At 39.2% G+C, this 26983-nt stretch overlaps 1 protein-coding gene across 1 annotated transcript; it reads left to right on the top strand.

Annotated features, from left to right (window-relative positions):
* Positions 1–13260: 13260 nt before the first annotated feature.
* LOC135577504 (T-cell receptor-associated transmembrane adapter 1-like) lies at positions 13261–17772 on the top strand. Its single transcript, XM_065047639.1, has 4 exons — positions 13261–13356; positions 15070–15124; positions 16057–16115; positions 17494–17772. The coding sequence occupies exons 1-4, from the start codon at positions 13261–13263 to the stop codon at positions 17770–17772; spliced, it is 489 nt and encodes a 162-aa protein (XP_064903711.1).
* Positions 17773–26983: the final 9211 nt, after the last annotated feature.

A 26983-nucleotide genomic window follows, 5' to 3' on the forward strand; every position in this document is an offset into this window, starting at 1 on the left:
CTAACCTGACCTTCCAGAGCTGGCAATGGTATCATTTTGGCATCGTGCCTCTGAATCCTATTTCAGCTAAACCATAGTCTCTCTCGGAGATGAACTTTCAGGCTTGGTTTAGAAATCTCAAGAGATAAAGAGTCAAATAGCACACCTAGGTAATATAGATCTGTAATTTAGTTTAAGAGGTATCTAAATACTTTTGTTGAATTCAACACAACATCACAAACAGGAAGACTTAGAGCGTGGGTCTCATGTGAATATTGTTGTAGGAAAATAGGAAATTAGGATTTTAGGCCTATATCAGTGTTATAAGCTGTGCTGCTAAGGCTGAAAGTCTCAGCTTGTCCCCTGTACAGTCCTTACCCAGAACCACGAGCGTGGTTACCTTATGCTTGCTTTGTACCTTTAGTTAAGACATTGATAAATGCTATTCTTAGGGTTGCTGATTTCTATGCTGGACTGGTGAACTATGGATAACAAATGAGACAGGTGGAACTTCAAAAGAAGCTAGCCCTGCGACCCGATGACCTGTCGTTCTGTACTTGCCAAGAAAGAAGAAGTGGAACCTGCAGACCACTGGAACGGAAGGAACCTGAGGATATCGACAGTGATAGACAGTGATAAATTTTGCTTAGTTGCATAATACCTGTTAGAACCCTATATAATGACTAGTTATACTGCTGTATGATTGTCACTCTCTGAGGAGGTAACCCAACGCTGCTGTTCCTGTGAATCTTCTACAATAAATACTGCTCAGAGTAACCCACAAGAGTTCGAGTCTCTATCCAGCGCCTACCTACGAACTTTTTTTTCAGTTGGCACCCCAGATGGGACTCTGCAGCATAAACTGAAACAACGGGACCTGGCCAGGGACAGGTGAGTTCGAGTCTCTCCTGTTCTCCCGATTTGTTTCTTTTCTTTATATTTTTATTAGAGTTCAAGTCTCTAAATATTTTTACAAGGATGGGGGCTGGACCCTCAGTTCCTAAAAATACGCCTTTGGCTGAAATGATTTCAAATTGGGGAAGATTGTCAGGAACCGCAGGGTTGCACATAAAAAGATTAATTGCCCTCTGCCAAGATGATTGGCCTTTTATAAGCAGAGTGGCTGGGGCTTCCCTTGATGATCGGTGGCCGATTTATGGCTCATTTGAAGAAACTAAATTGCAGTCTCTCCGTAAAATCCTGGAGGACCGCCAGCCCCAACAAATGGACTATTTGTATTTGTGGTTTGACTATGCTGATATACGAAAACGAAAACAACTCCAGAAGAGCATGAATAAAGACCAACTACTTGCTTATCTGGATGATGAAATAAGTGACAATTCTAAGCCCAAAACTGATTCACCTGCAGGTATTTTCCCTATGACTTTATCCTATGTGGCTAATCCTAGAGCTTGTCCTAGTAAAGCTGGCAACCAGCCACCGCTTCTCGGGGTAACTACACATTACCCCTGGAAACCAGGTGATCTTTTACTCTGGCATGATAAAATGCCGCGACTCCGTGATGACGCGGAGCGATGCTCTAAAATAATTTGAACTATTGCCCGAGATTACTCTCCCAGCTGGAATGATATGCAAACACTTTTGTCCGAATTATTTACACATGAGGAAAAACAAAAAATCCTGGCTAAAGATAAAGAATTGGCTGAACAGACACAGGGACGTAATCCCTGGCCAGAACAAGATCCAAATTGGAACTTACATGAGGAGGACCAAAAAGCTACCTATTTAGTTGCAATTGATAATCTGATTGAAGCAATTCGAAAGTGTGATGAAAAAGTGACTAATTGGTCAAAAGTTACAGAGTGCCAACAGGCTCCTGATGAACACCCGGGAGACTTTTGGCACCGCTTAAGAAAAGCTTTAATACAGTATGGAGGAATGACCGAAGATAATTTTCAGGAACCATTGGCTATTAGCATTTTTGTCAATCAGTCAGCCCCTGATATTCGAAAACATTTTCAAAAACATATGCCTGGCTGGCAAGCAGAGAATTTACAAAAAGTTCTCTCTGTTGCTAATTTTGTGTATAATGGCCGTACAGAAGAGCAACAACGTAAGCTACAATTAGAAAGGGAGGCTGAGCGCCTTCGGCAGGAGAAAGAACGTGAGGCCGAACGAAGACGGTATCGGAGAGAAAGACAGGAAGATATGAACTTACTAGCTGTAGCCATAGCTCAGGGGGTTTCTGCAACTCGGGGACGTGGGTATCCCCGAGGAGTCCGAGGGGTATTCCGAGCTCGCTTCCCTCGGGGCCGGGGACTCCTCGGCAGAGGAATCGGGATGGGAAGTTCCTTTCCACCCATGGGGGGTTCTTTCCCTGTTACAAACCCTGCTGTTACCAACCCTACGAATGACGCAATGCAATTAACCTGTTTTTGGTGTGGTAATTTAGGACACATGCAACGTGAATGCCCGTTGTGACCCCAATATCAACCAGGAGCTACTCTACCTGCACCTGCTGCCACTGCTGGTAGTCAACTTGGTGGTATTACTGACGCCCCTTCTGCTCCGCCGCCTCCATATCGTCGTAGCTACTCTCAGTAAGCATTGCATAATGACCTTAGAAATTTCCTCTACAGGCCATGTCTTAGCTGATGTTAATGGAAAATCAGTCTCTTTCTTAGTAGATACTGGGGCTACACTCTCGCTTCTCAACTTTGATGTGCCACAAACATCGCAGGAAATGATTGCTATCAAGGGTGTTACAGGCTCTGTGCTTAACCATGCTCTCTCTAAACCACTCCCTGTTACTTTAGGCGATAAAGTTACATGGGCTCGCTTTATTGTTGCACCGGGGGCACCGACTTCTTTGCTGGGACGAGATCTCTTACAAGAGTTTGGTACTCAATTGACCTATGGTAAAGGTAAAGCTAAATTGATTTTTTTTGGAAGTGTTTTCACTCTAGATCATACTCCGAAGAAAGAAGTGGCCATTCCGTGGGAATTGCGGAATGTCCCTTCTGGACTTTGGAGTCGTACAACTAAAGATATTGGTCTTTTGAAGTCTGCGCTGCCGGTTGTTGTTAAAACTAAAGGTGGTCCCCCTCCTGCTATTAAGCAATATCCAATACCAGCTGTTGCATTACCGAGTTTGCGAAAACAAATTCAAACCTTTCTCGATGAAGGGATTCTAAAACCTATTGTGAGTCCATTTAATACCCCAATTCTTCCAGTTAGTAAAAATAGACTAGATGAGGATGGAGATCCTGAGTACCGTTTTGTACAAGATTTACGGGCTATCAACGATTATGTTGAAGCTCCGCACCCAGTTGTACCAGATCCAAGTTTAATTTTAACCGAAATTCCATCTTGGGCGCACTGGTACACTGTTTTAGATCTGACAGGAGCTTTCTTTAGCATACCTGTAGCAGAAGAAAGCCAACCTTTGTTTGCCTTCACTTGGGAAGGTCGCCAATTGACTTGGACTCGGCTCCCTCAAGGCTTTACTGCTTCCCCTACCTTGTTTTCGCAAATTCTCAAATATGATCTCCAAGATATTGAATTGCCAAACAAATCTGCACTGATTCAATATGTTGATGATTTGCTTGTTGCTAGCCGAACTCGGGAGGCCTGTGCAATTGATACAGAGCACCTTTGCATTCGACTATATCATAAGGGTCATCGTGCCTCATTAGCTAAGTTACAATTCTGTGAACCAGAGGTAAAATATTTGGGCTTTGTTTTAGCAGGAGGAGTTCGAAAGATTGATCCCGACAGAATCAACGCTATTCTTCAAATTACACCACCTGTTACTAAAAAACAAATGAGAGCTTTCCTTGGCCAAGCTGGGTTCTGTCGACCATGGATTTTAGGGTTTAGCGAACTAGCTAGACCACTTATTGAAACTACAAAGGACAAAGCTCCAGAGCCAATTGTCTGGACACCAGAATTGTCCGATGCCTTTGCATCTTTGAAGCAAGCCTTAGTCACAGCCCCAGCTTTAGGCCTGCCAAATTACTCTAAACCTTTCACTTTGTATGCTACCGAGAAGGGTGGCATTGCAAAGGGGGTCCTAGTACAACCTCATGGACCCTATGAAAGACCTGTGGGTTATTATTCAGTTGCTCTTGACCCAGTTATCAAAGGGTCGCCACATTGCCTTAGATCAGTAGCAGCAGCTGCGGAATTAGTGGAAAAAGTTCGCCCACTTGTTCTGGGTCACAAATTGATTGTTGCCGTGCCTCATGAAGTTGAACTTTTACTAACCCGATATGCTACCAAGTCTCTCTCACCGCAGCGCACACATTGATACGAAGCCATCCTGTTACTGACCGATAATATCTCTTTAAAACGGTCAAAACCCTTGAACCCATCTACCCTTCTACCTGAGGTGCACCTTTCCAATGACCCACACGACTGTGTGCAATTCGTCACCACTTATTCTAAAACCAGAGAAGATTTGCAAGATGTTCCTCTCGCCCACCCTGACCTTAACCTGTTCACAGATGGATCAAGTTACTATCTACATGGTAAGCGTTTTACTGGTTTTGCTGTTGCCACTGAAAATCGCATACTTTTTGCTGAACCTCTCTCTCCAGCACTTGGAGAACAAGCCGCAGAACTAATTGCCTTGACTCGTGCTGCAACGTTTGCTAAAGGTCTCCGAGTTAATATCTATACAGACTCTAAGTACGCTTTTGGCATTTGTCATTCTGTTGGCGCACTTTGGAAAGAACGCGGTTTTTTGACCTCCGCCAGTCGTACTATTGCTCATGGACAATTAATTCATGATTTGCTGCTCGCTATCCAGGAACCACGAGAAATTGCTGTTATTTACATTCCTGCTCATACTAAACGCCTTGATTCTTTCGCTCATGGCAACGCCTTGGCCGACTCCGCGGCGAGAGCGGCAGCAGTCCACGATGCATCTCCTGCTACAACTGTGGTTGCTACCCTTCTTCCTTTTCCCGTTGGTCCTGCCCTTTATGATGAACTGGATGAAGAAGAGCTCAACAAATGGAAACGCTGGGAAGCAACACAACAGGACGGCATCTGGAAACTAGGTGATAAACCCTTATTGCCTATGAGGTATGTCCTTCCTCTAACTCGCTGGATTCACGATCGTGCTCATGGGGGGCCTGAAGCTGTAGCTTCTAAAATCCAACAGTTGTGGGCAGCACCTGGAGTTTACAGTGCTGCAAAATGCCTGACTGACTCTTGTACTCTTTGCAAGAAATATGGGGTCACAAAGGTCACAACAGTCCCTGGCAAGCGGCCGCCTGCTTACTTTCCTTTCCAGAAACTGCAAATTGATTTCGCAGAACTCCCCCCTTCTATGGGATATAAGTATATTCTTGTTATTGTTGATCAACTTTCGCACTGGGTGGAAGCCTTTCCTACTCGCAAGAACGATTCGAAAATTGTGGTTAAGACCCTGCTTCGTGATATCATTCCGAGGTACGGTATCCCTGAAATTATTGATTCTGATAGGGGACCGCACTTTACTGCTGCTGTTCTAATGCAAGTTTATGTTGCTCTTGATATACAGGCTGCCTTTCACACGCCCTACCATCCACAATCTTCTGGACAGGTAGAGCGGATGAATCGCACTATTAAAGATCGTTTGGCAAAAGTCACTGCAGACACAGGTCTCAAATGGCCTGAAGCATTACCGCTTGTTTTATGGGATCTTCGTACAACTCCTCATGCTACTACTAAACTCAGCCCTGCTGAAGTTTTGTTCGGGCGAGTTTTGGCAGTTCCGTTTACCTTTATGTCTGCCAAAACTGCCCTCCTGGAAGGGGACGAGGCAGTAATGCAGTACTTGCTCTATCTGCAAAATAGTTTTGCTCGGATCAGAAATTATATGCATTGGTATCAAGGGGTGACACCAGAAATTCAAGTACATTCTTACCAAGTGGGAGATCAAGTTCTTGTCAAAGATTTTAAACGAAAAAACAAGTTGGAACCACGATGGGAAGGACCTTATCGTGTTTTGTTAACTTCTTTTTATGCAGTGAAAGTTGAAGGGAAGGACTCCTGGATTCACCACTCTCATGTTAGAAGAGCTTGATTCCCTTATAACCAAATGACCAGAGTAATTATCATTGTAACCGCTATTGCTCTTTTTGTATCTCTTTTTCCTGTGTATTGTGTAGAGTCTCATTACTATCAGTTTACTTTCACTTATTTTTGTGCAGTTACTCATGAAAATGTAACCTTAACCACTCCGTGGTATCAACAAACCAAGTCTCATATTGAATTGATTAGTTCACCAAATTACAATGAATGCAGCAGACCCACGAAATGCCCGACCTGCTGGCCACAGACAGGCTGGTGTCGTTTGCAGAACGCTGACTATGTATTTTCCTGGTATAACCCCAGCCCAACTCGAGCAGATTTTGAGTTTTGCATCCGCCCTCAGTTTTACTATACTGTGGACCCCTACACACCTGACCCTGTTCAGGCGATTAAACGACATGTTTTCCTTCAGAATCACATTCGTGTTGCTGAATCAACAAGTGGATTTGGCGTCTGGTGCATGGGTTACAATTACGGGAACTATTCTGACAGGCCGTGTTGTAGGTCCTTCTCCCCCCAATTGACTCAAGAACCAATTGTAATTACAATTGATCACCTTACCTCTAAGATTTTTCCAAAATGGTTTCTCAGGGGTCACAAATTTAAATCTCAATTAACGATGCAACAATTGATTAAGAATTGGCTTTGGAGACAAAAAGTTCCAGATTTACCACCAAAGTTACCGAGGCTAAAACGTTCCACCTCAACCTATGAGTTAGGACATTACAAGCATTGGTCTGATAATTCCCATGTTTCTCTTATGCGAAGTTTTGTGAGTCACCTGAATATTTCTGATTGCTGGATATGTTCAGCTATACCCAGATCTGTCTATCATGGGGTAAATTTAATTGGCATACCCATTCTTATGAATTCCACTTTAGGATACTTATGGAACAAAACATTGCATGTAGATAACATCACTAACCACATGGTGACTCTCTCTCACACTCGCATACAGAATGGTTCGTATATTGAGTGCATTGCCAGATGTGAACAATTGAATTGTAGTCCTTCAAACGTCAGTTACTATGTAGGAAATTGGACATTACCCTGTGATAATGTAACTCAGATTGAAGAAAGTGATTCAAGTGGATATAGTGTTGCGAATGTTTCTGGAGTCTTTTGGTTATGTGGAGAACGAGCTTACAAGTCTCTCCCTGTGAAATGGGCCGGGAAATGTACTCTGGGGATAGTTACCCCAGACATTGAACTTGTACCAGTAACAACTGATGAATCCCTGTGGCACCGTTCTTTCTTTACCAGGACCAGACGATCAATCCCAAATCCACTTATTGAAAGACCTACAGGCTTTCACGCCTTTGCACGGTGGTTAATCCCTGGATTAGGTGTTAGCGAATTAGAAAAAGCTATTTTAAATGTTTCTGGTGAAATTGAAAAATTAGCTAATGCTACTGCACATGGATTGCTGTTAGTACAAAATGAATTGCGTAACTATCTCAGATTGTTTTACAGAATCGAATGGCTTTAGACATCCTGTTAGCTTCGCAAGGAGGTGTCTGTACCATGCTAAACTCCAGTTGCTGTATGTATATCGATCAGAGTAAGCAATTGATAACTGAAGTGGATAAAATCTGGAAAGTTAGTCATGTTATGCAGCAAATTCAACGGGATGACGCTAACTGGGGTGTCGTAGACCTGTGGCAATGGATGACTTCCTGGTTTCCTGATCTCGGAACGTTAGTGAAGAAGATTTTGATGATTGTCATTGTCATTGTAATTGTCTTTGTGATCATCTTTGTTTTGATTCAATGTATGTCAATGTTTTGTAATTGCTGCTGTAATCTCTTGAATCAACAGAAGCTTTATTATCGTTATCAGTAAATTGGGAAATTTTAAAGAGAAAATGGGGGACTGTTGTAGGAAAATAGGAAATTAGGATTTTATGCTATTCTTAGGGTTGCTGATTTCTATGCTGGACTGGTGAACTATGGATAACAAATGAGACAGGTGGAACTTCAAAAGAAGCTAGCCCTGCGACCCGATGACCTGTCGTTCTGTACTTGCCAAGAAAGAAGAAGTGGAACCTGCAGACCACTGGAACGGAAGGAACCTGAGGATATCGACAGTGATAGATATCGACAGTGATAGACAGTGATAAATTTTGCTTAGTTGCATAATACCTGTTAGAACCCTATATAATGACTAGTTATACTGCTGTATGATTGTCACTCTCTGAGGAGGTGACCCAACGCTGCTGTTCCTGTGAATCTTCTACAATAAATACTGCTCAGAGTAACCCACAAGAGTTCGAGTCTCTATCCAGCGCCTACCTATGACCTTTTTTCAAATATCACAAAAGCAGGTTTGTATCACATAAAATGGAACTAATATTCCTGTACATGCTCTTCTGTGGCAAGGCAGGTAGATAATAAATACACTAATAAAGACATACATAATTACATATGCAAATGAATTTCAAATTCCTTTGAAGGAAATTACACATTTGAAATTACACATTTGAATGAGGCAAACACTGAAGGAGACTGTCAGTTTGCTAGTGAGGTTGCATAAGCCTGAACCACGCTTCCTGTTTTTAAGAAAGCTGGTGGAAAAAAAAAGGCTGGAGACCTTAAAGACTGGTGGCAGCTGTAGAGATAGATTCATGCTGCCAGGTCCAACACAAAAGAGCATCCAAGGTTTGCCAACATAACTTGATTGACTGTTGGATAAAGGGTGGGGAGTATTCCTAGAAACAACAAAAACAGGTGTTATATTTTCAGTATTATAAACTTGTGAACAAATCAGCAGTAAAAACACACTGGTAGAGCACTAGCATTCCAAGCAAGTTGGTCAGGGTTCTGAATTCAAATTATTAATAATAATCATGATGATGATGAGTCATCATCGACAGCTTAAACCTTCCTTAATTAAGGTTTATTAATGAAGACTAATGATTGGTGTTAGTTTTGTGCTTAATATATTTACTGTGCTGAAGGCTTATTTTACAATGCGCTGCTTCCCTTCTGAAGTATGAAGCTGATAACTTACAAAGCAATTAGTTGTGCACTAATTAATTGCAGTTTAAGGAATCCTTTCCGGAGAATTAATCTTGCCTTAAAAACTCACACAGGTGGAAGCATGTTTAATGCTAATTTAACATTCATCAGTCTTTTAATGGGTTTCTTTATCTAAGGGTCATTAGTATGTAATATTATTTATCTCACCATTCAGTTGGAGAGGGGGGAAAACGCTAATTTTATCTCATCTTGACAAATTTGCAGAAAGAACAGGAAGCAATTAATTTTGTGCTCCAGATGATCATTTTAAATCCGGTAGCGACCAAAGTAATTAATCTGCTTGTATGAAGGATGAGTCGATACCATAGATGGCATGTCCAGCTAGACATGTATCTATATTCCGCACCTCACGTTCCTTTTCAGTAGGAGAAACTGGTCGAAGTATGGTATCTTCCTGTTAGCCTTTGTGAGAGATTCTCTAAACAAAATACATTAGAACAAGAAGTAACCAAACATAGTACTTCTGCTACCTATTCTTATGCTGTTAGGAGGACAAACACCTATTTCTAGCCCCAAATTGTTAAATCCGTCCCCTGCCCCCAAAGGTAAGTACAAGATTATATCTTCTCCTTTGAGTTGCAGTAGTATTGAATTGCAGAAATTAATCCAGGAAAGTTTAGAATGTCTGGGGGGCTTCTGTTTGTTTGGTTATTCTTTTTTGTTTGCTTCCTCCTCTCCATCCCCCTCCAATTACAGTATAACAAGCCCTGCAAAGAGAAAACCTGACAAGTGACCAAAAGTTTATTTGTTCCCGTGTTTTTTCTCTGTTGGTAGAGAAAGTCGTCAATAATAGATTTAAAAAGGAGAAAAGACACAAGTAACTATGTCTTTAGAAAGTCTTTTACTTGCCTGTATTTTGTTGTTGAATATAGTTTACAGCACTGTAAAATATACTAAGAGGAGACGAGTAACTCCATCCCTAAGCTCAGAAAAGTAAAAACATCATCCAGATGGAGCAAATTACTGAAGGTAGGTGTTTACTTGGGTGCAACTCCAAGTTTGACCCTGTTTCCAAACAGAAGTGAAAGAACAGCAGAACAGGAATATATAATTAATACTAGAGAGATTCAGGTATTAGATAGTCAAAACACTCTCACCTTTATAATGATTAAATATAGTACTTCTGCCACTTACACTTCCCAGCTTGGAACAATAAAACGAGAATCGTCCTTCTCATGAAACCTTTGGCTATATGATGAACTCTTTCACAGAGGAGCGCATTAGTCTAAGAATAGCTTCAATATAGTTTCTTATGAACAAACTACCATGGCTCTGGCTTTTCCCCATCGGAGATAGACTATGACAGAAAACCCTGATGAAATTTGAGCTTATCCCATTAGAATCATAATGTACTATTTCCAGGGGCCTAATTTTTGCTTAGGACTTTTTTTTTTCAAAGATATAACAAATTTTTTTAAAAATATGCAATTTGATTGCAATAGAGTGAGAATGCCCCTGAACACAGTGCTACAGGTTCTTTGGAAGAAATATGTAATAAGTAAAAAATAATAATCTGCTTTTGCTACATTTGACAGTAAATTACTTGAATGATAATTAAAATTAGAGTATAGAATACAAGAGACTATTTCAGAACAGACTATAATTAGTCTAATAGACTTCTCTTTCTGTTTATTTCTCACTCTCCATCAACAACCAGAACAACCAGTTAACCGTCATGGGTTGCATCTGCTATTATACATACAGGAACAGCAGTGTAGTTATCTGAGGAGGCGAATTTTTTTCTTCGCACAGGTATTCAGCTTTTCTTCTATTGCTGCTGTTGCCAAAGTAGTAAATATTTAATGTATTCAGTTATAAATGTAAACAGCAAACTGGCAACAGCTGTAAGGGTAGTACAAGAACACGTGGGAAAGAGCTGCGAGTTGTATATCTGTAAAGCTAAGATATATAATCAAAATCTCGCGTATTTTGTCCTTGGAACGTAAGATTAACTTGAAAGGGACATTGGGAAAACATAGAGAACTCAGAGTGGCACCTGTATGTCTCTGATCATGCCTTTACTATGGTTTTATAGGGTAAATGAAAACTGCTGTTGTTTCTCAGATACAACTAGTGTTGTCTGACAAACAAATAGCTCCTATGGCAAAGACAAAAACCAAAACAACCTGAAGTCAGACGTATGTTTGTATACATTCCCCTGAAATACAACCAGGTGTTTAAGTCAGAGTTGTGGAAAATAAATTTAAAAATAAACTCAGTTGTGTTCAGCTAGGAATACATATAAATATTGTTTTCTTAATCTCCCCACACCTATGCAATTTCCTAAATCATGTTTAAGAAAGAACTATAGATAGTGAGGTTTAACACATTGGTACGTTGTATTAGAAAGCCCAGTTTCATGCCTTTTGTTTTTCTAGAATATTTTTAAAGTCCTAGAGAAGTGGGACTGCTCAAATACTGTAGATGTTAAACCTGAGACTGAAAAGGGATACAACTTTTTTTTCAAACCTTTACTTTTTTCCAGATAATAATTCCAAGTTAAATCAGAATCGAAAACACAAAAATAATACTTGTCATCAAAAATTTGTTTTCCTCCTGCACTTCAATTAAGGGCTGAAAATATTAAAATAAAAAATTAAAACTAATAGTTCTCCTTCTGCCTGGAAACACCAGGGAAAATAAAGGATTCCTGAATCAGAAAAATAAATGACAGCATTCAGGATCAAGAAAAAGGTACATACTTAGATCAGAACTTTATTTTAGGTATTGACTCTCTTTCAAACGAATCACAGGGTTGTAGTTTCTATCTCAGTTACACGTGCTTCACTTGTCTTATGCAACAATACTGGCTTTGTTCCCTGAAAAAAAAAAAATAATATAAATAAAGAGATTTTGTAGGAGAAGAAGAAAGGAGGACAAGGATGACCCTTATTATTTAGGCACTAACTTGAGACTTAAAAGCTCTTGCCTTTGACACAGACTTCTTGTAGTTTTGGACAGGTTGCATAGGATGCAAATGCCGAGTGACTAATTGTAGACTAACCACGTTCCAAGCACTGATGGTTCTTGACGTGGCCTGACAACATCTTCTCAAGGTATGATGTCCCTTTCTTTTAACTCCTTCTCTGAAAAATCAGAATGATATGTAGCTGCTTCATGGAGGTGTCATCCCTCCTCAAGAATGTCTGTACCTTGTAAAAAAGTGCCTCTCAACATGAAAAGTAGTATTGCTGTGATGGACAACCCTCAAACACCTTTGGGAGAACTCTAGGAGAAAAGAAAGGACTGGAAATTGGTTGTTTAGTATAAAAGGAAGGAAGGATAAATGGCCACTGGAAGTAGAATGTGATAAAAACAGCTACAAGCCTGTCAGAAAGTTACATCTCTGTTTTGTCCCTTTTAAAAGAGAGTTCTGACATGAAGGAAACCTGCATCATAGAATTCCATGTGATTTGTGATTTTTTACTACCAAGGATTATCTTCTCTTGTTTCAACATCATAAACACATCTCTGGCTTGAAATAAAACAAAACTAAGAGAGCTTTTGCAACCCCAGCATAATTAGGGAACAAAGCCCGTAAAGGAGCTGTCCCCAAGATGAGCTGGAGCCAGTCAACCAGGGAAAAAAATCTCTGTCTTCTCAGCAGGAGCACATCCATTGCCTCCGCCACCTGTGGCTGGCAACACGGGAAACGTGTATTCCTGTATTCTTTTACCTCAGCTTTCCTTTAAGGACCAAACAAAACATCAGCCCCCTGAAGGAATCCAGCTACAGCAAAACCAAATAAGTGTGTTAAGAACCTGCTCTAATCTCATTCTGAGAGTACCATCTAGTCTCTCCCCTTGACTGCTCTGTTCCAGCTAGACCTTTTAATGCATAAGTTAAATGCATAAGTTGAATGCATAAGTTAACGACAATTACAAAAATAATTTCAAAGCTATTGACTATTTTCTTTATCGATTTCTGACTTTTACTGCATCTTACAGGTAAACCAATAGTCCAACTTTTGGCCGAATTCCTATGAAATAGTAGTTCTGTTAACAGCTTATTGACATTGCTCTCTTATTATTTAGCATCTGGGTTTGATATTAATTATTTAGCTTGTATAGCAATGGCTGTCACAGAGTAAACAACAAAATAGTAGCTTCAATTACAGAAAGCAAAAATCAGCCCACCACAAAGAATACAGTAAAATTGTTGACAACACAAACTATGGAATTATTTTCTCTCAGTTGCAGAAATGGACTGCCATTTTTCTGTCTGGGGAGTTTTGGCCTTTCTGAGTTTGGCTCTTGTTGTTTCGTTGATACTGAACATTTCACACTATATGAAAAAGAAGCAAGGTAAGTAATGTCTCTGTAAGGAATGGAGTTTGAGTGGTTAAAGTGTTTGCAGAGAAAGCCATCACTGCTTGGAGATTTCAAGCCAACAAATGGATTCATTATCTTTCGGCAAGAATGATTCTAGTAGAGAGCATGCAACTTTTAAACATGTTTAGGGGAGCCAGGTATGATTATACAATGGTTGCTAGCTGCCCAGTCCACTGCCAAACACAGCTGAGTCCATTCTCTGAAGAAAAACCAACAGAACACGTACAAGTTGAGGAATTAAGTTTTGGCTAAATTTGTATTTTTAATGTACATTTTTAACATCTGCAACTTCTTTATTGAGGTGTACTTTTCATGTAAATGGTTGTTATTCGTACTTTAGCTTAAAAAGAATTTTAAGTAGCTGCACTGATACAAAATACATTTGAGAAAATTTTATCTTCCCAAAATTCCTGAGTGCTTGTTTGAATTTCAGATTTCATACACATTTTATGCTTAATTAGTTTGTTTTGAGAAAGTCCAAACTGCTTTTCATTGTGGGATGCTAATGTAGCTCTTAAATCAATGTGTCACTCACAATAAGGAACTGGCTTGTTTAATTCACGTTAGAGGGTGACTACAGTCATACTCTTGTTTCAGTTAAAATTAACTATGACTTTCAACAGATTTGATGATGCCATTGCAACCTCTCTTATGCATGCAATTCTGTAGATTTAAGTTGCACATCCTCACCACGCCCATTAAGAGAGAAAGTGCGTTTCCACAGGGAAAACTGCACCTGTGCTATATGCACATGGGTGCTCAGGCAAACACTAGCGGGTTCAGTCATGTTAAACACACATACGTACATAACCTACATAAACAGGCCTATGCTTATAAACTAAACTCACCAAGTACAAGAGAATTAGAATATGACAGGATATTAAAAGAGCTGCTGGAGAGCTGTGGGATGAGGGAGTGCCTTTTTGCTTTGTCTTTTAGTGCTGCTAGGCAGAGATTTCTACAATGAAAAATCACAGTCATTTACAAAACTAATGCTGAGCAAGGTTTTGGTAAGGTTGGCTGATGTTGCATTGCTCATGTAATGGGAGCTTACAGTGCTAAATTCAGGAGTTCTGGAGCAGAAGATAGAAAGTCAAGCGTTCCTGAGTTATTAATCAAGCTCTAGCAACAAATCTCTTTGGAGCCAATGCCTCTCTGCCTCAGTTTCTTTTTCTGCGTGGTCACAGGATATATATCCCTCTTTCAGAGATATAAGCAGCAGAACTAGCAACGTAAACATTTTAGTTGAATCAAGACAGGAGTTTTTAAGAACACTGCCCCAAGAGACCCATTTAGTGCTTTAGTTTGTATTGCAAAGCAGGCTCAGAGGACATGAAGTGGGTTTGTTTCAGTGATCAATAATACCTCTAGAACTACATCAAACGGTAGCTTAGTGGTCTTGAGATTAGCTTTATACTTAAGTAAGTTCCAGGAAAGAAGAGTTCTATTCTTGGCTAGATAACAAATCTCTCTTCAGAACATGCACATAGCCATTTCTGTGCTGTGTCCCCACACTTGTTTCCCCCACCCCGATATTTTTGGTCTTGTTTTTCGGATCACATACAATCTGCTTGCTACTGCCACATGCGTGTAAAATGTTTAAAGTCTAATAGTGAAGTCCTAAATCAAGCATATTCTGTGAATTAAAAGTATTTTTCCGTTGCCCTTCTAGCTATGATGGCTACTACACAGAAGATGACCCAGTTTATGGCAATCTCAATCAAGATATTTTAGGTAAGCTTCACTTTGAGAACACGTGTCTGTTCAGAGGCTGTGATAAATGTGTAGTTAAAACCTGACTGACCAACACTTTCTGTGTTTCTCAACACAGAATTAATACCAGCTTGGGATAGAACTGCAAACCATCATACTGCACTACTCTTTTTAAGACCAGGTCTCATACTGAATTGGATTTTTTGCAGTCCAAATGATCTTGTTCAGCCAGATATCTCAAAACCAAGAGCTGTTCTTCATGTAAATCTGCACCAGTTGAAATAACAGCTTCATCCATGCAGTTACAGCAATCTAAGACACATATTACTCCCTGCCCAAAGTCAATGCTCCCACACAAGCTGGTAGAAACAGACACAGACCAGTTCTCTGTTGTGGCTGTCCACAGATCATCAGCAATGTTGACAAATATGCTGGAACAAGTCTGAAAACTGTGAGGAGATAATCTGTTTTACTGATGGCTAAAATGAGATACGTGATGAAAAAATGACTTACACCAGATTTTTCAGAAAACTGGAAGTAGAGTCAGGAATACAATTTAATCACCAGCTGCTGCAACTCACAGCCTCTTTCGTGGCCCAGTATAAGTTTGCCCGTGCTGAAAAATACATTAATATGTGGTTACGCTCTAATTGCAAGATGTACCCCTAGCAGTCTAAAATGACGCCCACTTAGTGAATAATGAGAAACTTTCCATCCGTATGAACAGAAAATGCTTTTCATTTTCACAGTATGCATGTCTGAATTTCTTAGCTATTCGCCCTTCTGTTAATAGAGAAAGAGATCTGTGTGTGAATTCAAACCAAAACAAACTTCTACCAAAGTAAGCTGGGCAAAGTTGGTTCTGTAACAGGGAGGATCTGTTAATTTGATCTTTTAAGACTCAGTAGTGTGCCTTAATAACTAAAACATTTTTCTACTTTGATAAACTGTAGAGGAATGTTGTTACGAGCAGATGAAGTCCCAGCCTCAAAGGCCAGTTAACCAGCTACAGGTATCTCTAAGTTTAATTCTGGATTTCTGAATTAGGGTAATGTGGTCTGTCTCAGAATTTTTGTGTGTATCCCATGACAATATATAACAAAAATTTTCACGCTGCTCCTCACGAAAATTACCATGCATTAGTGTCGTAGTTCATCAAGAAATTTAAGCACGGACTCGACCCTTTGTTCCATCTGGGACATTAATGAGGGAGCAGGAGAAGTATAGACAGCTCATTTCCATCCATATGGCATAATAAAGCTCTGACTGGCTCTCTCTTGCCCAACACAAAATCTATATGCCTTAAATAAATGCCTGGTTTTGTATCAATTTATATTTTGTTGAGATACCTGGATGCCTAAAAGCATGCAACCTTCAGCTGAAATTTGTCTGTAATCGAAGCATTCCTAGCACTGATTTCCTGAGTTGATTTCCAGCTTCTCTCTCAGGATACTTCCAGGTGGTGGAAAATTTATTTTTTTTTTCTCTTTTAAATCTAGACATTTGCTTTATTATACTTCACAGAAACAGACTAACCTATGAAAATTCCAATATGAAAAATGTTTGATAATTTGGCTTGAAAAACACAGAGAAAAACACGGGAAAGACACACGAGGCATACATTTTGCACTGCAAATGAAATCATATTTACAGACAAGAATCACCCATCTTTAGTTTTCTGCACAGACCAAGCCTATGAAAAATGTTGCTAGTAACTGGATTATAATTTAAAAAACAAACAAACAAAAACAGGAAGAAGAAAAAGAGATCAAATAATGTCTTACATCCCAAAGAACTTGGTCCAATTATATAAAGTACCCTCAGTCCCACAGTGAATCTTTCCAATAATAGCTGCCACTACCCTGTGGAGGGGTTTTGATAGATAAAGATTTGTTGCTGAATTAGTCTGGCTCAAAGGAATCTCAAGGCCACTTCAAGAAGCTGAGAACAGAATCTGCTGTGAGAAAGAGGTGTGTTCCTCAATCTTCGGGGTCCCATCATCGGACGTATCATCAGTGAGACTCCAGCGCATGGACAGCCCATGATACTCATTTAGCGAATCCATGCTTGGAGCGTGGACGCGTGATTAGAATATAGTTGCATATATAAGGAGGCTTGTTTCTGTAATCAATATCTCTGCGTGATTCACATTGAATCGGAATGCTGAGTCCTTTTTCGTTCCAACACTACCCCAAGAACACGAGTCATTTACTGTTAGGTTACGTTGGTCTGTTTTCTGTGCTGCCACAGCTGAATCATTTGTGCTTTTAATGAGCTAATTTGGGTAAACTTCAGCCACTATTATGATTACGGTGTAGACATACTCAAAGTCTTAGACATAACTTTAAAGCAAGCATAACTACTGAATGTTAAAGTGCATGTTCATCTAGGTGGAGTCTGCCCATCAGATGTGTTATGCCTCACTTGATCACAGTGTCAAGGGAAAACGCAGAAAGCCGAGGAGAAAGAAAGGCCCTTCATTAGAGGAGGATGAAGAAGAAAGATCATCTAACCCCACCATGATGGCTTCCAAAGTTAGCATTTATCTCAACAGTGAGCAGCTGGCTGCTGAAAACACAACAAACGTAGAAGCCATTCATGATGATCCCATGAGATTAATGGGCTTGATTCATACTACAAAGGAGAGAACATTTGAAGTGGCTTCATAAACCAAATATGTAATCATAAAGTGATATCTGCTTCTTCGTTCTGGAAAAACAGTGAATGATTAGAGGCAATAACCTGACAAACTGACATACCAAACCATGTTAGAAAATGGGTAAGTTAAGTGTTCTAAAGTGTCTTCCAAGCACATTTAGAGACTGAGCAAGAAATAAGATCCAGACTGCCACTTTGAAGGACCTGCCCTTCTGAAGACATTTTGGAAAGGAGTTGTAGAAGCTGGTATCTCAGCATTCACATGGTATTGATTCCAGTAAAATTAATCCTTAGTTTAAAACAACCATCAACTTTCAAACAGTCCCAAAAGACCCACCCTGTTGTCTGTAGAGCTCTAGCAGAGTATAACTACTCTTCTATATAGGTTTGAACACCACCTTTGGAAGGAAATTGTGTTTCATGCTTGCACACTTAACGATTTAGTTAAACTAAAAACCGATCATCTGTTCGACATTTTATACTTCCTTACAGTGACTGGTCTATGGTAATAACACAACCTATCTAAAGCTAATTGGAGAATAAGTTAATAGCTTGTTTAAAGTAGTAATTGCACATCTTGCAAGATTTAACAATATCCTTATATATCTTTAGTTTCCTTCTCTGAGCAATACCAGGATACATCTCAAATCTCAACTCCTCTACTAATGTTATGTTGTATCCAGCCCACATTAAAGATATTAGCCAAATATCTGTAACATTAAATCTCCTAGGGAGGATTTTTTCCTTCTAATATTCTATGTGATGTTTAATATTCTGTGTGGGTTTTTCACTGCCATTGTTTCATCTATTTTACAAAAGTAGAAAGAGCCTTTTTATTTCCCCAAATAATTCACATATTGTGTGCACATTCATCTTAAGACTTTAAACTCATCAGATGGTAACCTTTTATAGAGTGGGGTTTTATTTTTATGTTCCAGGAGTCATTAAGTAGTAGAAGCAGGAAACAGTAAGGCATCGTGATGTATTAGGCTAGTGCAAAAGGAATTGTGGCTTTCACACTGTTGAAATTTTCCATTTGATATTGGGATACATTCTTAAATAAATGTGGTTATTTTATGCATCATTTTAATGTTATTTTCTTGCTTTATGTTTTTTCTTCTTTTTTCTTCTGTTTTTTTTTTTTTTTTTTTTTTTTTTTTTTGCTAATGACTTGTTACTTGCTATATATTTTATGTTTATTTTAGACTATGGAAATGTTAGACAAAAATCAAATTTGAGTGGTTTTCTTATTCAAGTTCAAAATGAGTCATAAAGCAGTGAAGACAGCTCACAACATCAACCAGGCATTTGGCCCAGGAACTGCTAAGGAACGTACAGTGCAATGGTGGTTTAAGAAGTTTCACAAAGGAGATGAGAGCCTTGAAGATGAGGAGGGTAGCGGCCAGCCATTGCAAGTTGACAATAACCAGTTCAGAGCAATCATCAAAGCTGATCATCTTACAACTACAGGAGAAGTTGCTGAAGAACTTAGCGTCAACCATCCTACAGTTGTTTGGCATTTGAAGCAAATTGGAAAGGTGAAAAAGGTGATGGATTGATGAAAAGTGAAATTTGTACAAAAACTGACGATGACCAGCTCTGTGGTTGGACAGAGAAGAACCTCCAAAAGACTTCCCAAAGCCAAACTTGCACCAAAAAAAGGTCATGGTCACTGTTTGGTGGTCTGCTGCCGGTCTGATCCACTACAGCTTTCTGAATCCTGGCGAAACCCAAAAAGTATGCTCAGCAAATCAATGAGATGCACTGAAAACTGCAAAGCCCACAGCCAGCCCTTGGTCAATGGAAAGCGCCCAATTCTTCTCCACGACAATGCCCAACCGCACGTTGCCCAACGCTTCAGAAGTTGAATAAATTGGGCTGCGAAGTTTTGCCTCATCTGCCATAGTCGCCTGACTGTCACTTCTTCAAGCATCTTGACAACTTTTTGCAGGGAAAAAGCTTCCAATACCAGCAGGATGCAGAACATGCTTTCCAAGAGTTTGTCAAATCCCGAAGCATGGATTTTTATGCCGCAGGAATAAACAAACTTATTTATTATTGGCAAAAATGTGTTGACTGTAATGGTTCCTATTTTGATTTTTAAAGATGTGTTTGAGTCTAGTTATAATGATTTAAAATTCACAGTCCAAACCAACAATTACTTTTGCACCAACTAATAATGTGCCTACCTCTAAGTGTCAGAGAGTTCTGCCTTCTCAGAATAAGGATGTTAGAGCCTTTAAAATCCATGCAGAGCACAGTGTCAAGGAGTCTGAAAGTCTCAAGCACATAGAGCCCTGCAAGTGTTTCAGGTCCTGAAAAATAAAACCCTGAAAGCAGTTACAAGAAACAAACAAAAAAACCCACAGTACAAAGAACCAACACCTCTTGTAAAGGCAGAAGTGGGTGGACATATCCAGAGATGTGACAAATTTAACAAGGAAAAAAAAAAAAAGAAATAGTTCTTTGACAGCCTGGTTCATGTTTTGTTTAGCTCATAGTTAACGAGCCTCTTTAACTTGCCTTAACTTCTATGCAAGACCAAAAGGCCAGCCCTTGCATCCAAAGCTGCCCAGTCTCACTGCCTGTCTTGGCTAGCACTTGCTTTTGTGTGCAGAAATCAAGTCAGTTTATGATTGGTTCTTAGGCTGCAGAAACCAGGCAGACTTGGAATTAAAGCAACCATATTATCATGGTCTTAGACTGACTACCATTGGATAAGCAAAAGTAAATACTGTCAAAGCATTGATAAAACCCATTTTAATGAAGAAACGTTAAATGACGACCCTTACTAAGAGCCTAAGCGGGGGGAAGGAGGATGGCAAATCCAATGCCAAAGATCCAAAGCTAAACACAGCGATATCAGTGCATGAGATACTAACTTAATTTAATTAGATTGGAAAGACTTCTACTTTGTTCCTTAGTAGCAGCAAAATAAGTAGTAAAATATTTATCATACAGTCTTGCTTAAACTTGCATATCAAAATTGTTTGAATACCATTAATATGCAAAACATTTATAGAAAATTTCAATTTAGCTGGCACCAATCAGATCCAATACTCAGCCCTCTGAGATGATTAAAAGAGAAAGCCGTCTTAATCTCTCAAGCAAATAAACACATGCCCAAGAGTCCATTTTCTACTGTTTTCCAACATACAGCATCCCTCGTTTCATGTGTATTTTAATGCAACTTGTGTACATTTTGTATAAAAGTTGCTATTTCCCAATTTTCTCACAGCATTTGCACTCTTGATTATGCCTTTCCTCTAAAAATCTCAAAGCCAAAGAACTTCTACGGGTTACCCAGCTTCCATCCGTCATTTCAGCCTGATCATTAATTTAATGGAAATGAAGTACACACTCCTCTCATCCAAGTATACATAATACAGTAAGTCCACTTCACAGCCTTTAGGTGCATCTAGTTTCCTCTGTATTCATAGTCTCTACTGTTTAGTCTAGCTATTTATTTATGCCAATTTTCAGCAGCTGCTTTCCCTTGCAACATAGCTTGCTAAAAGCAGGGCACTTCTGTAAATATTCTCCTTCAATGCATGCTTCCCTTCCACATTCAGTGACTGCTTCCATTAAATTATTCACTGCTGCTCTCACAGACTCTCCCCGCTTCAGGATCATCTTTAATGGCCTATCAACTGTTTCCAACAAAATAGCGCTACCACATTCCAGATTTAGTTTTATTCCTCGAGTTCGTTACCCTCTGTCTGCTTAAATAAGCAACTTAACGACCTATTTTTCTTTTTCTTCTTTTTTTTTTTTTTTTTTTTTTAAATGACTTTTGGGGATAGTTTTCAAATGACTACTGAATTCTTACATGAAAAAGCACATTCAACATTGCTTCATCTTCATGTCATTGGAGAAAGACCTATATAAACTATCACAGATTAGTTAAATTCTAGCTTCAACTAATTACAACAAAATAAGGAGATAATAGGTTCTAGGTTTATGCTGTCTCAGTAACCTAACCTGTTTTTCCAGTGCTCTTCATAAAAATTTTGAAGCAGAGGGAAGCAGTATGAAGCTGTTTTTTGTCAGGGATTGGCTCAAGGAGCGTGGACATGAGTCCACTGAGCAACTGTACGAGCAGAGCCCATTTTAGTTGACATAAGTAGGCCTTAGTTAGCTTGTCTATTAGGCCGTGGGAAAGGGGGGAACGGAAAAGTACTAACTAAGGCAGGGTCAGGATATCCTTGAAGAGATAAGAGTCAGAAGAATGCGGGATGTGCATAGCTAGCTAAACCCAAGTAGGTGGAGTAAGTAAATGTAACCTTTTAGTGCTTAGCCTATTAGATAGAGACAAGTATGCATAATTATGGCATTTGGTATAAATGCAGGCTATCTCAGGCAATAAAGTTGAATCATGCTTTATCACTCACATTGAGTCGGCCTGCATGTTTTCCTCAGCCGCGTACTCGCAGTTTTTATTAACAGTAAGCTTCGCATTCAAGTATCAGTTCAATGAAACAGTGCGGAAAGAGTAAACAAGACGAAACATGGTGGAAGAAGCAAAATTCATTGGAAGGGAAGAAGTATGGAGCTCAAAACAGAAGAGAGATCAAGTATCACCACGAAATTTTTGTGAGTCTCACACAGGTATACTCCAGTAGTCATGATAGCATCTGACAATCACTGCAGATGCATCTGTTTAAACAGTATTGTTAGGAAAAAACACCACAGACTTTTGGTTATATCATACTTTTAAGAGTCTTAAGACTCAAGTGGATGTCGGAGGGTCAAACTGTAAAAATAATTGTGTAAGCTTCTCCCATTTTTCTTTGCTATTGCTAGCAATAAAAAGGGATATGCTTACCTTCCAACACCTCAAGGTTTTTCAAGAACCACCTCTTAAAATTATTTCAAAGTAATTTTCATGGAGACAATGAACTATTGCTGTGTAGCTTAAACAAACTTACCTTCCTACTTTGGTAAGCCTATATTCAGGTTGCAGTGTAGACATCATATCTAGAGTCAGAACGTGTCCAAAACCCAATTCCAGTTTACATTTAATTTACTTTAGAACAGAAAACATTGAGTTATGTAATCTCTCAGTATTGGTCTATCAAGCAATACTGGGAAATAACTACCTCAACAAATTCAAGGAGAAGGTAGTTCATAAAGCATATTTCCTACAGTTCATTCATGTCTGGAACTGGAAGAAAAATGAGCCACAAAAGCATTTCTAAAAGACAATCTTTTTTGCTGTTGTTGAAGGAAACATAATACACAAATTATGAGGGACAGAATGTGTGTGCATATTGCAGAAGTTCTTGTCTTACTGTAAACCTCACTGAAACTGGCTTCTTGTTCCTTTCAAGAAAAACACTTCAGATAACAAGATTTTGGTTTTAAGAGCTAAAATATCATAAAAACTCCTGTGTGCCCAGAAATGAAGTAAAGCCAAAGGAATGTGATTTTTTTCCTTTTCTGGAGCTCAGAAAGCTGACAAGGGGGAGGGTTGATAAAACAGAGTGTACTTGACCTGACACCACTAAAATAATCTCCTTGCCAAGAAAGAATGCAGCAATGAAAACCTGTGGGACCCAGCCACATCACTCTGATGTATTTGCTGTAGGGATACAAACTCCTCATGAGCATTCACATACCTGAAATAAAATGTTGAAAGCAGATAGCTGTTGAGAACGTGTTTTTATTTAGAACATATATTTTGTCAGAACACAGAATATAACTGTCAAATTCACTGAAACATATAAAGTTTTATTGAACAATCCACTCTGTGAGCTATGTAGAAAATTTAACATCGCAGGCATATAACAAGTCATAGCGCCTAATACTGCACTTCAATCATCCATCCCAGTTTAGAATTTTTCATGTAGTGTCAATACCCTTATAAAGCACAAACAGGCAGGAATCCAGCAAAAAGAGCTTGATTCTCATCTTACGACTAATATGTTAAGAATCAAAGCTTATTAGCAGATAACAAGAAAATACTGATCACACTGTTAGAACAAACACTACTAACTGTGGAGGGGTTTTGATAGATAAAGATTTGTTGCTGAATTAGTCAGGCTCAAAGGAATCTCAAGGCCGCTTCGAGAAGCTGAGAACAGAATCTGCTGTGAGAGAGAGGGGCGTTCCTCAATCACTGGAGTCCTGGCGCGGCGTGAATCATCGGACGTATCATCAGTGAGACTCCAGCGCATGGACAGCCCACGATACTCATTTAGCGAATCCATGCTTGGAGCGTGGACGCGTGATTAGAATATAGTTACGTATATAAGGAGACTTGTTTATGTAATAAATGGCTTTAGCGTGATTCACATTGAATTGACTTGTTTTGCTGAGCCCTTATTTTGCTCTAACAACTAACTACAAAATTTAAACTTTGCCATAGAACGGAACCCTGATTCCCTGCAATACCTGATGAAGCCAAAGGACTAAGCGCCCTGTCAGAAGGGATGAACCAGTCCTGAAGATTTACATTACAGGTAAGCATAAAACAGGACTAACTGCATGACACATACATAAAATACATCCCTGATTCTTGGAAGAAAAAAGAAAAACAAAACAAACCCAAACTTTATAAAACAAAGTTTTTTCTGTAGCAGTCCATGAATGCTCCTTGGTGGGTTTCAACCAGGAAGTCACCCAAGTGATTGCTGGGATTTGTCATCTTTACCCACAGTGTAGCTTAATTTTCTGGATACCCTATAGAAAAGAACTGTTAAGATGACAAAGTAAATTACACAAAAATACTATGCCTGCCAAAACTCTGATGAACAGAATGAAATTGAAACAAATCATCAAAGCAAGATATCTGAAAATCTTGACTGTAAACAGCAGCAGGACTCCTTGTCCACATTCCTATGTGCTCTCAGCTAGAGAGAAAACTTTTCATCCTATGTCATTTTAATGTCTCCGTAATGTTACTCTCTTAACCTAAATTATATAAGTATCTCTTAAACTTCCCGATGTAAGCTCGGAATGTATTCACCAATAGCTAAAAAGGAAAGATACAAGTGAGAATGTAATTATTTCCTTGCATATTACTTAAGAAATGCCATATTTTGAACCATTTTGGTTTACATCTGACAATTCAGTATAGCACTATAGCTGTACAACAGCAGTCACACAGAGCTCAAGAAAAGTTTTAGTTATGAACATTTCTTTTTCTGAATTACGTCTTACATAATCACCTTCTCCAGAAAGGCTATCAAGTTTGAGACAGGAAGACAATACAGGTTTCTTTCCACCACCATTCATTACAAATGCAGCATTTTGCCACGTGGCTTAAGCATAAAACTTCTGAGGGCTCTGTAGCCGTTAAACAAGAGCTTCACTCCTTGGAACCATATACAAGAACGACACACTACAGGGCCAAGGAAGCTTGTCAGCTGACAGTCCATCTGAGTTATATCTAAAATAATAAATGCGTCTACAAGGAACAGAAAGAAGGACTAGAGTAGCTATTCAGTCAAGCCATCTTACTACCTTATGTTCACTGGCCAGCCATGCTGAAGTCTGGCTAGTTTTGTCCAGACACTTACCTCCCAGTGTTTGAGTCTGCAGGTCTGATTAGCTTGGGCTTTCCCAAGCATCCGATCTGATTTTCATTCTAGAAGGACACATGTAAGCAACAGCCTCCACACCTTTAATATAGATGTAAAGCACCAAGAATTTCTTTTGGATTTTCTTTTTGAGGAAGAACTTACCTTTTGCGACAGTACTGTGCATTTCTGGGACTGCTGCAATTCTTCACTGCACTAGGCCAACCAGAGTTGGTACCTGCAATCCCAGATTCTGGTGGTAGAAAACAGTAGTATGAAAAGGATAAGAACAATGCTGAGTAGCATGGACACTACTGTATGTTGTTAAAATGTTAGCCTGTTAAGACATGGGTAATACTTCACTGGCATACTTCAATGAGCAAGTTTCCTTACAAAAATATTCTAATGCAAAAGGTGCTGGCAAAACTTAATTTCCAATACATTTTGCACACTGTACTTAAGTATAAGCTATATTTCTGCAAAAATGCTTATGCCATTAGAAAAATGTGGAAGGAACTGCTGATACCAGAAAAAAAAAACACATAATACATAAAGTATTAGTTAAAATTTGAGGAAGGCAAAATAAACAGATGTCCACCTCAAATAAACAAATTATTTACAATTAACCAGCAATGAAAATGCAACAAGGCAAGAAACATGCAAAGAAGTTGTCGAGGGTTAAGATTGCGGGGTGACAATAAAAACCTGGCAGATGTATTGTTAACCCCCTCTCCCCCCCTCCCCACACTTCCCGCTCCCTCTCCCCCCTTTTCACTAAGGAGAGGCAATTGGGAGGAAAAGAAGCACAGAGTGAAGAGAGTTGGAAAAAATTAAAGATGTTTTACTAATGCTACTCATAAGAATAGAGAAAATAATACAAAATATACAAAACCAATCTTGAAAGTCTCAGCAACTGCAGAGCCGGCAACCAAAGTCCTGGATTAGACTCTGCAGCCAATCGGAGCTGGATTCAGTCTCTCACTAGGCCTCAGTTCGCAGGGACGACTAGCAAGGTCTTCTCCTAATGTCGGCCATAAGCAGAAGGGAAAAGGGCAAAAAGGCAAAAAGGAATGAGATCCTCGTGATCTCCCACTTTTTATATGAAGTATTCACTTGAATGGGATGTTATACACAGTTGGTCAGTTTCTTGCTCACTTGTTTCTCGTCGCCCCTCTCGCAAGATGTCCATCCGTGCTTATCAATAAGTTTGCATTCCATTTGCTAGGTTTACCAAAACATGTGTACAAGTACATTTCTTCTGCTATTTTCTTCTTGTATACCAGTTGACAATATTTCAAGGCATCTTCTTCAGTATTTTCCTTTACATGTTAGTTGTTATCTTGATGACAAGGTTCATAAAAATAAAACAAACATTTTATTTAGTAGGAAAAAAAGTTCATGTCATGTTACAGACATGCTTTAAACCAAAATTAGATTTTAAAAAGAAAATCAGAATATTAGCATTTTTGAATCTTAAACTAAGCTAGTTTTGGTGGTGTATTTTGAAAATTCTAAAATTCTACTGTCCTGAATTAGCAAAAGCCTTTTTATCCAGGCTAACAATCTAATTCACCTAAGCAAGTGACAGTAGCATGCAACAACTCAATTGCAAGTTTTTGTAAAGATGAAGAATCCAAACAAAAGCATGTGGTTACTCAAGTGTAGGATTAATAAAGTATGCATTTCCTGCTGAACAGGTAGA

This window comes from Columba livia (assembly GCF_036013475.1).
Source record: "Columba livia isolate bColLiv1 breed racing homer chromosome W unlocalized genomic scaffold, bColLiv1.pat.W.v2 SUPER_W_unloc_5, whole genome shotgun sequence".
NCBI classification, from domain to species: Eukaryota; Metazoa; Chordata; class Aves; order Columbiformes; family Columbidae; genus Columba; species Columba livia.